We start from the raw sequence: 16,009 nt of genomic DNA on the forward strand, positions 1-16,009 counted from the left end.
GTGTATCCTGGCCACCTGTCTCCAGGTGAGGGAGACGGTGCACCTGTCAGGTAGGGCAGCTCACTCTCTGGGGCCCAGTTTTCTGAGCTGTAAAATGGGAACAGGAATGGTAGTGCCTATTTCAGCGCATTGCTGAGAGGAAGAATCACCATGCAGAGCGCTGGTGCCCTGGCAGACAGCCCGCTGTTGGCAGCTGCCGCCAATATTGAGCACATTAGTTGCCTATGTAACAGTGCCGCTTCGTATGTGCATGTGCGCATGTGGACGAAAAACAGATACTCGTTTGGGACCGCAGACCAGCCCATGCACACACCTCTCCCGGCAGGATCACACCCCTGACCCTGCACCGCCACCTGCATGACCGAGAAACCCTTTCAGAGTCAGGACTGCATCTCTGTGGGGCTTGGCAGGGGTCCAGGCCGTGGCTCAGATGTCAGGGTCCTGCATTATTGAGCTCAGAGGCTTTGTCTCCCTGCTCCTGTGTGCAGCCTGTGTGCACAGGCTCCGTGCTCCTGTGTGCAGCTCCTCTCCCCAGGCCGCAGGGGCGCAGGGAGAGGGGAGGGAGGGGTCGTCTGTTCCGGCTCCCACTTCATGGCGCAGGCAGCCACACCCGGGGACCTGGGGCTCCCTTGTAGCCCCAAGCAGGCCTTGGCTCTGTACCAGCGGCTCTTCCGGTGCCCTGCAAGCCTGGGCCAGCTCCGGGCTGCACTGCGGCAGGTGAGGGAGGCCTGGCACTGTCTCCGAGGGGACAGGCTTTCCGTGGGGCCTGACCCAATGTTGTCTCCCCAGGTGCGTGAGGGCCGGGCCTGCCCCCCAGGCCTGGAGCTGCCCACTGTGCTGCTGGAGATGGAGCGGGGCCGGCGGGCCCAGGAGCAGGTAAGGGCTGGCTGGGGGTGTGGCAGAGGACAGGGTGGGAGCCCCCTCGCATCCTGGCATCCCGTCTCTCTGCAGCTCCTGTGGGACTTGGAGCTGCTAACTGGGGCAGGGCTGGGCCTCTTCTGGCCTCCCCGGGTCCGGGTCGGTGGCCTGAAGGACCAGGCCCAGCGTGCATGGAGCCAGCGCGGCGAGCCCTGTGGGGGGATGGGTGCAGACTCCAGTCAGCGGACGTGTGGGGTGAGCAAGGGTGTCAGTGGGCGTGGGGGAGGGCAATGGCAGCGGTAAGGGAAGTGGAAGGAGGGTGGGCTTCAGAGACAGATGGATCTGGTCCAGATCTCTGCTCTGATGCTCTGTGGGGACTGCAAGCCTCCACATACGAAGAAATGGGGGAGATAACCCCTTTCTCAGAGGGCTGCAGCTGCAGGACCTTGGAACTCGTCCATGTGAAGGGTTTAGTGCTGTGCCAGGAGCACAAGGCCTGCCGGTTCTGGGCAGGCTGTTCCCACCAGTCCACAGTTCACAAGGGTCCCGGTCACATCAGCTGTGTGGTCATGCCTAGAAGCCTTTGGACGTGGCCACGGCGTGCGAGGAAAGCTGGGCTGGCAGGACCCCGGGGCAGAGGTGCTGATGCCCAGGGAGCCTCTGACACGCGGCACTGAGCAGCCCCAGCCACGGGCCCCTCCCTGCAGCACAGTGGCTGGGCCGACCCCTCTAGGAAGAAGGGTGCTGTGGTGACTGGGAACGGTGACTGTGCCTCCAGTGCGGCTCAGCCACCAGCTGCCGATGCACCGTGGGCAGGGCATAGCTGTCTCTGGGCCAAGGAGGAGGAAGTGTCCAGCCCGTGTTGTCAGCCGGGACAGTGGGCTCATGAGAAGGCTCGACTGGGCAGGAGGGACCCTGTCCAAGCTCCTTCACCTGGAGGGGGAGGGGAGGGGGCCACCCAAAAGCATGGGTGCCAGGGGGAGGGGTCTCTGGGGGCCATTTTCAAGGCTGCCTACCGCACTGGTGCCCTGGGGACTAGTCCACGCCCAAACTCTTCCAGAGTTCCGGGTGCTCATCACCCCAGGCTGGGGACACCCTGAGCCAGCACTGTCGCTTCCTGGAGGGGTGAGTGTTTCTCCCAGGGAACCTGTGCGCTCCGTGTTGCCACACGAAGTGACCAAGGACCGGCCGCTTTCCTGGTCTCCTTCCCCAGCCCAGGCTCCTCCCGGGGCTCTCCCTCAGCCACACCCACATGGCTGCCCCAGTGCCCCACCGACCCCGGTCCAGCTCCCAGGGTCCGTGGTGGATGCAGGCGCCGGGGCAGGCCGCCGTGGGTTGAGTCTGGATGTTGTGGTGGGAAGGCTCAGCAGCCTGCTGGGGTGGGGAGACGGGCAGGCGGGTGTTCCCCCTTCCAGAGCCCAGAGGCAGGAGGTGCATCTGAGGCAGCCTTTGCACTCCAGCAGGGGGCAGCCTGCAGGCCGGCCGTCAGCCCCAGATCCCGGGGAAGCCAGGAGTGACACAGCCCCAAGGTGGGAAAGCCCTGGCGTGCCTGCGGAGCCCACACCTGGTATGTTGACGGGAGGGGTCAGCAGCCGGGTCAGCGGGAGCCCCTGGGCTGGGGTGGCCAGACTAGACGGGGAGGAGGCAGGGAAGTCCTCACTCATTCTTCGTCTCACACCTTTTTTTGGGTGTCGTTGGGGCACCCAGGGGGACAAGCAGGTTTTATGTTACGTACAGTGCCCCCTGATTGGCAGCGGCTGTCTCGGGTGCTGTGTCCGGGAGGGTTTGGAAGCTAAGCTGGGACTCAGGGAAGGGACGTGTGGGATGTCTGTCCGTGGCCGCTCCGGAGGGAACGGAGCAGCCCATCGGCCTCGCCCAGGCCAGGCTCTGGGGGCACACGGAGCACGAGGGTCTTGGCCCTGCCACTTGGTCCTTGTCTCTGAGACCTCAGCCTAGCGACAGAGCGTGGCCATCAACAGGTGATGAGAATCCAGGGGGACAGAGGCTGTGAGCCCTGGGCCTGTTAATTTGAAAGAAACAGACTCTCAAAGGACTCGTTAAATCATAAACCCAGCAAAACCATGAGCTTTTGATTACTCCAGCGGGTGTGAGAGAGAGGAAGAAAGTGCCGATGATCCCTTTCCTGTCGATGGAGACATTTTTACGAGGGTGGGAACACGTGGGAATGTGGAGACATCAGTTACACCCCTACCAGAGAGAGAGAGAGATGGTCTAGGGAGCCTACAGACCAGAATTACAGAGGAAGGGGCTTGGAGGTTTTTTCCGTTCGTGGCAATAATTTCTAAAGGCTTGGCCATCTTATCGGACCCCTGGGTCCAGAAACTCTTCCAAAGACAGGTATTTTCAGAGGACATTCCCTCTTGGTTACTGTTGCGAAACACCCACACCCATCCTGCGTAAAGACAGGATGTTCCCGAGAAAGGTCTCAATCCGAGACCTCGTGAAATCAAGGTCTCCCACCGGTTTTCTGGATGCCTGGTGTCTTGCCCTCCCCAGCTGCACGGGAGCAGCGACATCGCATCTCCTCTTTCAGACTCCTTTTGTTACTTATGAAGGCGTTGCCGTTTTGAGGCCCGGCTCTGGCCTAAAACTTTACTTCTTGAGTTTTATTTGATTTTGCTGTCAGAAACCACAAAAGAGCTAAGAGGGTTTTCCTCAGTGATAGTGAAGTGAGGTAGACGCAGTGGGTTTTTTTACGGGCCTGGGTGGGCCTGTCGGGACAAAGTGAGGGTGTCCTTAGGAGGCCCTTCCGGCTCCCAGGCATCCCTCGGTGGAGGAAGAGAGCACGCAGGGGTCCGAGAGGATGAGGAAGGTGGGGTCGGCTGTGAGCAGGCAAACCTGGCAAGCAGGCACATGCCGGGCTGAGTAAATAAAGGTGAAACAATAAACTATGACAGCCTCAAAGTTCAAACACCAACTCTCTGGGCATCCCCTCCCTTTAACCGCCCGGGATGCCCTAGGTTTCTTGGTTCCAGTTCCGGTGGAATGTGTGGGGGCTGGGGCCTGCGCACAGGCCTCCTCACGTCAATCTTTCTCCCTCAGGTTGCTTACGAGAGCTGGGCCGCACCACCCGCAGCAGCTTTGGGGAACCAGGAAACTCAGAGTTCAAGGTGAAGGGGTCAAAGCGTCCTGGGCCAGGGCCCTCTCAGACTGGGGACAGCAGGTGTGGGCGGGGCCTGCCCTGGAGGAGGCTGCTGGGTCCAGGCAGGGCACCTCCTACAGCCCGGTGGAAGAAGGGACCGTCACTGCATAACATGGGTGTAACAAGCTCAGGAATCAGGAAGGGCTGTAATGGAAATGAGGCCCCTGGGGAGAGCCACTGGGGTCTCCAGGCTCCCCCCACCCGGTGGTCCTGGCACAGGGATTCCCTCAGCAGCCTGGAACAAAGTGCTCTCCCTCCCCAGAACCTCATCCTGAAGGAAGAGAGGGGCCAAGCCGAGCCCACGACCCACAGGCCCCTTCCCCCACCATTCGGAAGCCCACAGGGAAGAAAGATCCCTCAGGAGGTCACGGGGCCCTCAGGCCTGCCCGAACACCAAGATTCCGCCGAGGGGCTCTGCTGGAGCTTGAGCCAGGACAGAACAGAACTTCAGAAACTTCTGGGGATTGAGATCCCTCAGAGTCAGAGAGAGGAGAATCCTCAGGGGGAGAGAGAGGAGACCCCTCAGGGTCAGGGGGAGGAAGCCCCCCAGGGGGAGAACAAAGAAGCTCCTCAGACTCAGACAGAGAAGGCCAACCAGGGTCAGAGTGGGGAGGCTCCGCAGGCTCTGGGACAAGAGGTCTCTGGGGGTCTGGGGTGGGAGACCCCTCAGGGAGAGGAAAAAGATGCTCTTCAAGATCCAAAAGGAAATTGCCTTGAGTGCCGGACAAAGGAGACCCCCCAGAGCCTGGAGGTGAAGGACCTTCCCTCCTCTGGAGGCAGGGGCTGGATCTCACAAGCCTGGGGGGTGGCTCAGGGAGAGGTGCCTACACCACCCAGGGAGGAAGGCGGCTCCTGGGGAACGCGGGGGGACTTCTGCGAGTCTCTGGGAGAACGGATATCGCAGTCCGGGAGAAGGGAGGGCCCGGGCCCCCGGGGAAGGGACGTCCAGCTGACACGGGACAAGACCCACGGCCAGAGACAAGACAAGGCCCTGGCCGCGGGAGAGCAGCGGGCCGGCCAAAAGGGGGCGCTGGCTCCCCTTCAGCTACAGAAGCCCCTGGCCCAGCCGCAGCTCCCAAGCGCAGGAGCTGTGATGCTATCCGCCCTGAGTACCCCGGACTCTGAGCAGCTGGAGCGCCCTACAGCTCTCCCAGGGCACCCAGGGCTGGTGCGCAATCGGTACGGCCTGCAGGACCCGGGAGGCGGCCCAGGTCCCGCAGAGCAGCAGATGGGCGAGGCGAAGGGGCGGGGGGCGGATGGCTCTGAGAGGTTCCCGGGCCCTCTTGAAGAGCGGAGGGGCGCTGCCAAGGGCCCCAAGGCTCCGAAGGCCGCATGGCCGGGCTCCCCGGGCAAGGAAAAGGCCTCGGAGGGTCTGAGTGCGGCGCAGCGGGAGACGGCCCTGCAGCGGCTGCTGGAGTTGCAGGGCGCGGCCAGGCGCCGGCGGTGGCAGGACCGCGAGCAGCAGCGGCTCCGGGTGCGTGCGTCCCTGTGCTGGGTGGGACCGCTGGCGGGCTGGGCACAGAAAGGTGGCCACCGCCCGCTGACAGCTCTCAACACCAGGTCCTGGACCGCCTTCGCATCGCCAGGAACCGTCTCTGCCGGGTGCACCCCCTGGGGCCCCCACCCAGCCCAGCTCAGATCCAGCCACAGGCAAGACCCCCGGGAGAAGGCGGTGAGGGGCAGGGGTCTAGCCGGGCACTAGCTGGGTCCCTTTGAAGTGCACGCGCCCTGCACTTGCGCTGTCACCCATGGAGAGGCCGGGTAGGGGAGTCTGGGTGCTGCCTCCTGCTGGCTCCTGTTAAGCCTCGGCTGGGATGCAAGGGCGCTCAGGGCTCCACTCCGCCCAGATGGACATGGAGGGGCAGCGGCGCGCTCTGCGGGAGCAGCTGGAACAGGTGCACCGGGAGAGGACAGGGAGGCTGCGGGCCCTCGGAGCCAGGTGAGGGGTGGGGGAGGGGAGAGGCTTACGGGATGGCGGCGACCCCCCTTCCCTGGCATCTGGGATAACAGGCCCCTCTCTCCCCAGGAACACCCAGAACTTCCAGCAGCTCCTGTGCCCTCCTGGCGCTGAGGAGCCTGCACCTGGAAAATAGTGCTCATCCTTCCCAGTCTCTAACCGCTGCTGAATCTTCAAAAGGATGATTAATGAGGTGGGGGTTAAGGGCAAACAAGAGGGCAACCTGCCGGTCGAAGGTAGTTTCAAAAAGGCTCATGCCTGGCTGGTGTGGCTCAGCGGACTGAGCGCCCGCCTGCCTGTAAGCCCAACGGCCGGGGCCTGTGGATTCCTGGCTTGCAGGCCAGGTCCTCCGTTGGGGGCACGTGAGAGGCAACCGATCCATGTTTCTCCATCCATGTTTCTCTCTCACATCAATGTTTCCCCCTCTTCCTCCTTCCTCCCCCCTCTCTCTAAAAAAGAAAATAAAATATTTTTTGAAAAGTCATTTAAAAAAAAAAGGCCCATGGTGCAACCTCAGGACCTGGGAGAGCCACAGACACACAGACACAGACACAGACACACGGCAGCTTCGTTCCACCAGGTGGCGGGTGATTCTTCTTCCCACCCGTCAGCACACTGCCCAACCCCCGGTCAGAGGGCCAGGTCCTGGGGGTCAAGGGGCGAGAAGGCCCCGTTCTTGCGGAAGAACGACTCAATGTGGCACATCTTGCAGAAGACCGTGTCTTGCTTCACCGGCGGGCCTGCGGAGAGACGTCCGAGGCCAGGAGTGGGTTCCTGGGAAGGCAATGCGCAGAGCGCGGGGCCCTGCCCGCCATCCCCAGGTGTCTGACCGCGTCGTGTCCACTTTGTAAGCGAGAAGAAACACAAAGTGCTTCCGAGGCGAGGCGCGGGGGCTGCAGGAACACGGGGAGCAGGGGGGTGCCCAGCGCCACCGTGACGTGACGGTGGAATGCCATTCGGCTGCGCCCCATCATCGCCCCCAGCCTCCGCGGAGGGGGCGCTGCTTCACAGGGAAGGACAAAGCTAGACTTCCCTGCGACAACCGGGGCTTTTTTCCACCCCTGCTTTGGTTGGAAATCGTTCCCTTTACTTCCCTTTTAGGGCCCCGGGGGAAGTGGGGGTGGGGGGAGTTTTCAGGCAAACTTTGAACTGTGTGTGCTCCCAACCATCCACCTGTTCTGCCCAGGCACTGCAACAGCTGGGGGAACACGACCGAGCAGTGCACTCGGAGCTCAAGGCCACAGAGAACGGAGGGCGCTCAGCACCACCCCGCAGCCCGGCACCACCCCTGGCGAGCTCCTCTCCCCACACCTCCTCTCTTCTCACACTACACCCCGCCTCTGCTCCGCTGCCTCCCCACCGCTGGCCGTGACTCCGCCTCACAGAAAAGCATACTCAGTCCAGATGGACACCAACACCCACTCCCTACCCCTCTTTGCCCCCCGCCTCTCCTCCTGCCACACTTCAGGATCTAGAGCTCCCTTGGTGAGCTCGCCCAGTCTCAGGGTTTTAGAGAGCACCCACTTTCTGATGCCCCCCGATTCCCATCTTCACCTCTGAGCTAGCTCGAGGGTGACTTCCATACGCAGCTGCCTCACTGACTCGGGGCCAGCGCCGACCTGTCTTCACAGGCCCTTCGGCCCCTCCTCTCCCAGGCCTCCCTGTCGCAGCTGCTTCAGCCCAACACCTGGGTGTCATCAGCATTCTTACCCTCTCTCACTCAATCCATCAGAAAGTTCCACTGATTCTTCTTGGAAAACATATCCTGAACCTATTCCAGCTCTGCTACCCACCCTGGCCCAAGTTCTCTATCTCCCCTCACTAGGAAAACTCCGAGTAGCTGCCTGACTCACCTACCAGCCACACTTCCCCCAGCAAAAGCCAGTACCTACAAAGCAGTTGAGGTGATTTTTCAAAAAGCAAATCTGTGTGCTCACCTGCCTAAAACCTTCCACTGGCTTCCCCTCATGCTCATGCTTGGAATACACCCCAAACTCCTCCTCGTCATTTAGCGCTAAGTTTTCCAGTCCCCAGTCAGGCCTTCCCCGACCACCCCACCTGAGGGAGCACACCCCCACCCCGCCTCGCTCCCACCCCATCACTCTCTAATCTCCTCCTGGAGCTTTTGCATCTGACATTCCCTTGCTCTCATGGATGCCCCAGAAAGGAGTGTCCACGAGTCTTGTGTGCCTAGTGCCCGGCACACTGCCTGGTTCATGGCAGGTGCCTGTGCTTGTGAGGGAATTTCCAGATTGGGGCTCACCCAGCTGCCAGCCGTACGTGAAGCTGGTGGTGACGGGGAAGCGGTAGCGCATCTCCGGTATGTCCCGGTGGCGGGCGTTGAGGTAGCGGTAGCGCCCCTGGGAGTCGTGGGAGATGCCTTCGTACAGCAGGGCCCGGGTGGCCGGCGGGACGGGGTACATTTCTGGCTGCTCAGGAGCCTCCAGGGGAGGGCTGGGGGCCCTGGAAGGGCCTGCCTTGGGGGCAGGCGGCGGTGAGAGTGGGGCTTTGGGATGCAGGGTGGGCAGGTGGAGGGGCAGGCGGGCTGCGGCCTTAGCCTTCTGCTTGGCCTTCACCATCGACCCGTACTTGCGATGCCACTCACAGCGCAACATCTTCTCCCTCAGAAACTCCTCCTTCCAGAAGTTCTGCTGCACCGTATCCATGTTGAGTTGCCGCATCATGGTGGCAAGAGGAGGAGAGCCACCGGGGTGGCCACAGCTGAGGGGCGAGCACAGCAAGCAGAGCCCTGCTGCCGGCAGGCGGCTGGCCAGGGGCGGTCACCAGGCAACCATGCCTCACCTCACACAGGGCCAGGGTTCTACCTGCCATGCCCTCAGCAGGCCTCACCCGCCTTGCTAGCTGAGGCAGCCTCGGGCCAGGCCCACTGGCTAAGGGCCTCGATCCCCACACCTTCTGCAGGCCCCAGGCCCAGTCTAGTATCACAGGCTTCAGGATTTCCTGTGCTTTCCGCTTCCATCCCTTGGGTCCGGTCCCCCCACACCCCCAACCAATACAGACTGAAGTAGGGGAGCCAGGGGTCTGGGCACAAGCCTGCCCCCGCTCCGCCCTGCCAGAGCTGGTCGTCTCTGATTCAGAGGGCCAGTTCTAGGGTTATGGCCTCCTTGCCATAGACAACCCTCCTCTCCCAGCTCCTCCGTGCCCGGCTCTTGGACAGAACCTTCCCCAGCCCTGCCCAGCTAATCCCTCCAACAGCCTCACTGCGCACGTGTCCTTTCTAGCACCCAGGCTCAGTTTGGAGAGAAGCAAGAACATTATTTAATTTAATATCAACAGTGACACTGTGTAACAGCACAGGAAAGAGGTAGTGGAGAGCGAGGACAATCAGCCTTCCAGTTCCCTGACCAGTCTTGATTTTAATGGTGGAGCCCCAGCAACATGGAAGCACCTCATCTAGACTCTCGATGGAGTGGGAAGGGGTGGGAAATTGGGAATCAGAACCTCAAAACTTAGAAAGGGGCCGCTGGCAAGCCTGGGAGCGGCGGCAGGGCGGCGGGGAGCCCTTCAGCGCAGGTCTTCGGCCGTGAACATGCCCCTGGCCCTGCGCAGGATGGAGTCCTTGGCGGCGTCGTAGGGGTGCTCCTTGGACGGGATCTCCAGGACGGCCGGGATGGAGCGCTGGTGGGCATCGAGGGCGTGCCGCACCATCTCTGCGATGTACTGGTTGATGAGGATGATGCCGATATCGTCCCGGTTCAGAAACTGCCTGTTGGAGACAGGAGAAGGGAGACCATGGCAGCCCACTGCAAGTTAGCAGCTGGGCGGCAGGGGAATGAACGAGCTTCACCCAGAGAGCACGGGAGACAAGGGTATAAAGGCTGCCACACAAAACTCTCCATCCTCCCCAGAATCAATTTCATTCGGAAGCTAGGGGCCATGGTCAAGGGTGGCTTCTACCCCCGCTGCTCAGAAAGCTCCTAAGTGCACTGGAATTGCACATCAGGGTTCACAGTGGTGTGTTCCATATGCTACCTTTGGGTAACGAAGGGAGAGGACAGTAAGTCTGTCCGTCCCTTTGTGTTTGCATAAGGAAGGCGTGGAAAGCAGCTACGTGGGTATCCACGGGGGAAGAGGGAGGTCATCCGGTGGAAGAGGACAGGGATGGGCGTGAGACGACGACATGTCAACCTTGTATTAAGTTGCAAACCACACGAACGCATTAACTTTTCAAAGGAAAGCAAACTGAAATTTTTTAAAAGGGGGGTTGATGAGACCACTAGAAACCTCAAAGTCCGCAGTGACACGGACAGGGATGGGTCACTGGGGAAGTCAGCCATGAGCCCCAAACACAGCACAGTCAGAGGAAAATCAGCAACAAAAATCACACTTTCCACACAGAGAGGACTTGGCCCTGGGATCTTCTGCTCTTGGGACCACCCACCCATTCATTCATTTACCTATCCGTTAAAACTATTTACTTTGTATTAGGAAGTTGTGCACCTGAAACTTACGTTATTAACCAATGTTACCCCAAGACATTTAATATTAATAATTTTAAAATTATTTAAAATAATTTTAAAGAGCACTTCCTCTGTGCCAGGCACTGGGATAGGTTACACTTGATCTCTGAGGTCCCTTTTGGTTGGAAACATGGCAAGTTCTTGAAGTGGAATTTGTCCTTCTTGACAACTGGGGTCACTTTACCAGAGCTCAGAGATCGGCTCAGAGATCGGCTGAGATCAGTCGCTGGGATCAGCCTCCCAGGTCGGCCCCTATCTGGCCGCAGGCAACACGAACCAGTCTCAACTGGCAGCTCAGGGCTGGGCCGTTGAGGGTAAAAACAGGTGAGAGAGCTTTGTTCCTGGGACTTGGCGGCAGGGCCCTGGAGAAGGGGTGAGGGAAAGAACAGGGGGCTGGCATCCTCCATTCTAGTCACCAGGACGCTGCCTGAATTTGGGGACATGCCTGCAGAAAGCAGGACCCAGCACTGATATTCTGCCCACTGTGCTCAGGACAGTGGGAAATTTCAAGACAGAATAGGGAGAGCGGCACAGGCAGCTTGTGGACCTGGTTTAAGAAAGGTCTGGGACTGGGTTCAAATTCCTACTCGCTCTCTTCCAAATCATGTGACTTTAGTATGTGCCTTAACCTCTCCGAGCTTTAGTGTTCTCAGGCGTATAAGTGGGAATAACAACCCCGGTCTTACCGAACTACTCGGAGCCTGTAAGGCAGACGAAAATACAAGAAAGCTCGAGCCCAGGACCGCCTAAGTGTTCGCTGCGGCAGGAGCGCCTAGTGCTAGCAACACCCGCAGCCTGCTCTACGGGTGAACGGGGAGACCCTGCAGAGGAGCAGAGACTGCCCGCATCCGGGTCCTGGGCGCTCCGGACGCCAAACCGTGGCGGGGCAGGTAGCGCCGAGGGGCGGCGCCCGCCACGAGCTTGTTCCCCTTCTTTCCTGACACACGGTCATGTGAGATGGGAGCTCGTGAACCCGATGTAGCCCCCAAAGGGAATTTGGGGCACGAAGGACTTCTCTCAGGAAGGGCCGGCGGACCGATCGATCTCCCTGACCCTCGAGGGGGAACTAACACTTCGGCCAGGGTCTAGAAGCCCCAAGACGCCAGTCCCCGCGCCGCCCCCGCCTTCTCCCAGTGCTCCCATCAAGCAGCAGAGGGTCCCGATCTGGCCTCGCTGGCTACCGTACCGGAAAGTGTCTTCGATCTCATTGACGGTTGTATCCTTCTCCACCACCAGGAAATTAGGGTGGCGGTTCTTGTTAAGCTCCCCTATGCCGCCCAGCAGGAAGCCAGTCACCGTGTCCTCGTCTCCGATCACCGCAATCAGCTTCCCCCTCCCCGCCATCCCAGCAGATAGAGCTCTGTCGCCTCAGCTTGAAGGACCGGAATCCCCGCCTCCACAGCGCACCGCCTTTCGGTCTCACCCCCACCCTATAGGCATGCGCAGAGCCGCCACTCCGCCTCCCAGGACATGCGCATTGATAGCAAAACGGCCTTCCTCTCTACGGCCTGCGCCTTAGAATGGCTGGAATCTGCAGACTACAATTCCCAGAAGTCCGCGCGGCATCACGGGTTGGTGAAGGTCGTTCAATTGTTCGGTCCTACAGGGTGCAGCCTATGGCTCTTAGACGCCGAAATCTCTAAAGGTGGAGGCTGTTACTGTTCTTCAAGGCAAGGTCTCAGTCTTTGTCGTGTATATATGGCACATAGTTAACAATTAGTACGTATTGCTTAATTAAAAAAAGGGTGAACAGGCTCTAGCTGGTTATTCAGTTGGTTAGAGCATCCTCTCGGTACACTAAGGTTGATGTCCATCCCTTGGCAGCGCACGTAAAAGAAACAACCGATGAACCCATAAATAAATGTGGAACAACAAATCCATGCTTCTCTCTCGCTCAGGAAATAAATAAATAAATAAATAAATAAATAAATAAATAAATAAATAAATAGTGAATGAGTTAACGATGTTACTGATTAGTGAGATAAAATCAAGCAAACAGGCAATTACAAAGCAGCGTGTGAGCAGACTTCTCAAATGTGAGAAGTCTGTGGAAGCAAGTGTCAGAGGCAACTAACCCACGGGAGAGGGGGCTATCAAAAAGGTTGCCAGCAGAATGAAGGGGGAAGAGATGAGAAGAGGGTGTTCTAGGGAAGAGGAACAGCCTGTGCGAACCTTAGTGGCTAGAGAGCATTAAGTGCCTTCAAAAAAAGATAAAGAATCTGGAAGTTATCCTGAGGACAGTCATCCAGAAGTCACTGAAAGACAAATGAGAGAATTGTATCACCAAGTTTATGTTTTAAAGATAGCATTGTGCTCTGGCCAGTGTAGCTCAGTGGATTGAGTGCAGGACTGCGAAACAAAGGGTCACGGGTTAGATTCCCAGTCAGGGCACATGCCTGAGTTGCAGGCCAGGTCCCCAGTTGGGGGCACTCCAGAGGCAACCACACAGATGTTTACCTCTCTTTCTCCTTCTCTTCCTCTCTCTCTAAAAATAAATAAATACAATCTTTAAAAGAAAAAAAGATAGCACTGTGACAGTGTACACAGATAGTGGTATAGAGGCAAGGAGGAGAACCGGTTGTGGTTAAGAGCTGATGCTGGCCGGAGCTCAGGTAGTGACCATGAGGAATGGTGGAGAGGCAGATGGGGTGGAGATATTTCGAGACAGAATGGAGAAAACTTGTTTTTGGACTGGATGTGTTTGGCGAGTAAGTAAGGGAGACCCAGGGGACTTCCAGGCTTCTGGCCTGTGCAGCTAGGTGGATAGGAATAATGCAAGGTCTGTCCAGAAGGTATCCAGCTATGTACTCTGAAAAATAGAGACATTTCCTTGAAGAAGATACAAGAAACATTGCTCATAGGACAATGATGCCTCAGTCCCCTTCTAAGTAGGCACCTTGGGACCTCACACAGTTCTCCCAATCGCCATCAGCTGCCCTGTCATATTTTCCTGAATCTCATTGACAGTCTGAAATCTTTTCCCTTTCAAAGGTGATTTTAGTTTTGGGAAAAGCCAGAAGTCTCAGGGTGCCAAATCTGGGCTGTAGGGGGACTGAGTCATCTGGATGAGTTGATGTTTTGCCAAAAAACTGCATGAATATGATGAATGAGTGAATGTGTTGTTGTGATAAAGCTGCCAATCACCAGTTGCCCATAGCTGCAGCCTTCTGAATCATCTGAATAGTTTCCACAAGAGAATGTTCAAGCTTCATGCAAAATTTGATGCAGATTTCTTTCTCATCTTGCTTAGTCATTTTGAATGTGATGGCCACACAGTACACATGTTCACTCAATGGTGTCTACCACCCCCACTGACTGGTACAGTGAAGTCATCACTGTTCACACATGTGCATTCCAGTCCACGCTCCTTGGCTGCCAGGTCACATCGATGTTGCACAAACCATTCTCATATTCACAATGACTGGACTTTCTCCAAACAGACTTCACATTCCTGAGTGAACTCAGTGAGACGAACATACTGAAGAGGAAGGTCCACTCTCTCCTCCTCCTTCCCTTTTTAAAAAATGTGCTTACTGATTTTAGAGAGAGAGGAACATCAATGTGAGAAGGAAACATCTGTTGGTTGCCTCCTATTCACACCCTGACTGGGGATTAAACCCGTAACCTAGATATGTGCTCTGACTGGGAATGGAACCCCCATTCTTTTGATGTACGGGATGATGCTCCAACCAACTGAGCCACACCGGCCAGGGCTGCTTCTCTCTCTCTTTTTCTTTTTCTTCAGATTTTTATTTATTTTTTAGAAAGAGGGGAAGGGAAGGAGAAAGGGAGAGAAACATTGATGTGCCAGAGAAACATCAATCAGTTGCCTCTCACACAGCCCCAACTGGGGACTTAGCCTGCAACCCAGCTATGTGCCCTGAGTTGGAATGGAACCTGCCACCTTTTGGTTCACAGAGTGGCATTCAGCCAGGGCATCCTCCTCCCTTTGAACAAACAGGCACCCTGGTGTCTGGCATGGTGTTTGGAATTTAGAGCACTTAACATCCAGACGGTCTGGTTTAATGGTTATTTGTATAATAGCCTTGGGATTTGGATGCACTGATACCCAGAGGTATGATTTTGGACCCATTACCACCATCTCGGGCCTTCTTTCCTTCAGATAACAGTTCTCCCACCTTATAGGCTGTGAGGATTGAGATGGAGCCCATAAGTGCTCAGCACCCAGGGCCATACTGGGGGTGGGGGAGCTGGATATCCATGAACACATCAGTACGCAAGTGCAGGGCAGCAGATGATGCAGGAAAACTCCCACCTCTGAGGCTGAGGCAGTGGGAGGGCAAAGAGTGAGAGGTGGCGTGGGGGGAAGCGCCTGACTCGGTGCCTGGTGCAGAAGTGGCCCCTAACAGCCTCGAGTGGTTGGGTATTTAAGAGAACAGATCCTGCCTCAGTGTGTCTGTCCCATAAAGTAGGGAGCTGGGCCCGTCACAGTTGTCACACATAGCCTCATTCAGCCAGCATTTGTCAAATGTGGCCACGAAGATGCTGAGGACACAAGGTGGATAAAATATGATTTCTGTCCTCAAGGAGCTCCCTCTGGACTGTGGGGAGAGTGAAAAATATCCCAGGGAGGGGCGCGGTCACAGGGAAAGAGGGGTCTTGAGGGGCAGGATTCAGAGCCAATGAGGGAGGGGGCAGGGGAAGAAGGAACTGGAAGAGCAAGGAGATAGGCTACTCGGTGTGAGGCGGGGGCTTTGGAGTTGACCCCCCACCACGAGCTGGAATGTCCAGGGATGGGTCTAGGTGCTGGGGGGTCAATGGGGTGAAATGCCTCTCTGCCCTGCTCTGGCTACCCAGTTGCTCATTTATTATTCATTCATTCACCACCCCTGTCTGTGTCAGTCCTGCCTGGGTCAGGGAGCTCAGTCTCGTGGGGAAGGACAGCCCGTGGATACATGGTCACAGGTCAGGGTAGTAGATGCAGCTAGAGGCATGTCCAAGGGAGAACAGGAGCTGGGGGCTGGTCCCGAAGGGATCCCCAGAAGGGATCAGGAGAGCTTCCCATTGGATAGGCAGATGAGGAGGCAAGGCTGCTCCCTGCAGAGGCCCAAACTTGCATAGGCACCTGGAAAACTGGGGGCTGTGAAGTGCAGTCAAATCAGGAGCGTGTGGAAGGGAATTAGCACATGGAGTCTTCTGAAATGACAGGTGGGGAGGCTGGACATGAACCTGGAGACCTTGGAGGCCTCGTTAGGAAGAATACACATGAGCCTGGAACACGAGGGAGTCACAGAAGCACCCTGAATTGGAGATGGGCATAATCCCTCTAACGTGACACCCAGTGGCTACAGCGTGGAGGGCCGGTTGGCGGGACCTGGCCAGGGGCAGGGAGGCTGATGCATCGGGGAGGGTACCAAAGAGGCTGTGGGCCCGGGAGGCTACTTAAGAGGCTGGTCCAGGAGGGAGGCCCTGATTTGACCCTGGGTCTGGCTGGAGTAAGGTTCTTGGGTTTGCATATGATTCTGCCTGCCTGCCTGCCAGGAGAGGAGCATGCCTGTCTGAGTCAGCGCTCATGTTTTAAGTTTCTAA

The 16,009-nt window shown here is 57.6% G+C and overlaps 3 protein-coding genes across 3 annotated transcripts; 1 reads left to right on the forward strand and 2 right to left on the reverse strand.

Moving 5' to 3' along the window:
• Positions 1-591: 591 nt before the first annotated feature.
• Positions 592-5,737, forward strand: LOC123829717 (retinitis pigmentosa 1-like 1 protein). Its single transcript, XM_045855584.1, has 6 exons — positions 592-717; positions 790-876; positions 952-1,072; positions 3,922-3,989; positions 4,284-5,495; positions 5,582-5,737. The coding sequence occupies exons 1-6, from the start codon at positions 592-594 to the stop codon at positions 5,735-5,737; spliced, it is 1,770 nt and encodes a 589-aa protein (XP_045711540.1).
• An 871-nt stretch (positions 5,738-6,608) lies between these two features.
• On the reverse strand, positions 6,609-8,662 carry ATP6V1FNB (ATP6V1F neighbor). Its single transcript, XM_045855528.1, has 2 exons — positions 8,242-8,662; positions 6,609-6,718 (listed from the first exon to the last, which is right to left on the reverse strand). The coding sequence occupies exons 1-2, from the start codon at positions 8,660-8,662 to the stop codon at positions 6,609-6,611; spliced, it is 531 nt and encodes a 176-aa protein (XP_045711484.1).
• A 571-nt stretch (positions 8,663-9,233) lies between these two features.
• On the reverse strand, positions 9,234-11,873 carry ATP6V1F (ATPase H+ transporting V1 subunit F). The gene is made up of 2 exons (XM_045855682.1): positions 11,646-11,873; positions 9,234-9,705 (listed from the first exon to the last, which is right to left on the reverse strand). The coding sequence occupies exons 1-2, from the start codon at positions 11,801-11,803 to the stop codon at positions 9,504-9,506; spliced, it is 360 nt and encodes a 119-aa protein (XP_045711638.1). The 5' UTR covers positions 11,804-11,873; the 3' UTR covers positions 9,234-9,503.
• Positions 11,874-16,009: the final 4,136 nt, after the last annotated feature.

This window comes from Phyllostomus hastatus, unplaced genomic scaffold (assembly GCF_019186645.2).
Source record: "Phyllostomus hastatus isolate PE091 unplaced genomic scaffold, TTU_PhHast_1.1 phas_scaffold_114, whole genome shotgun sequence".
In the NCBI taxonomy this organism is placed as follows: Eukaryota; Metazoa; Chordata; class Mammalia; order Chiroptera; family Phyllostomidae; genus Phyllostomus; species Phyllostomus hastatus.

Coding starts and splice junctions, on each gene's coding strand:
- LOC123829717 (XM_045855584.1), top strand. CDS start 592: ATGGCGCAGGCAGCCACACCCGGGGACCTGGGGCTCCCTTGTAGCCCC. Junction 1,073..3,921: donor GAGCCAGCGCGGCGAGCCCT/GTGGGGGGATGG, acceptor TTTCTCCCTCAG/GTTGCTTACGAGAGCTGGGC. Junction 5,496..5,581: donor GCGAGCAGCAGCGGCTCCGG/GTGCGTGCGTCC, acceptor TCTCAACACCAG/GTCCTGGACCGCCTTCGCAT.
- ATP6V1FNB (XM_045855528.1), bottom strand. CDS start 8,662: ATGATGCGGCAACTCAACATGGATACGGTGCAGCAGAACTTCTGGAAG. Junction 6,719..8,241: donor CACGTACGGCTGGCAGCTGG/GTGAGCCCCAAT, acceptor GTCTCTCCGCAG/GCCCGCCGGTGAAGCAAGAC.
- ATP6V1F (XM_045855682.1), bottom strand. CDS start 11,803: ATGGCGGGGAGGGGGAAGCTGATTGCGGTGATCGGAGACGAGGACACG. Junction 9,706..11,645: donor GAGATCGAAGACACTTTCCG/GTACGGTAGCCA, acceptor TGTCTCCAACAG/GCAGTTTCTGAACCGGGACG.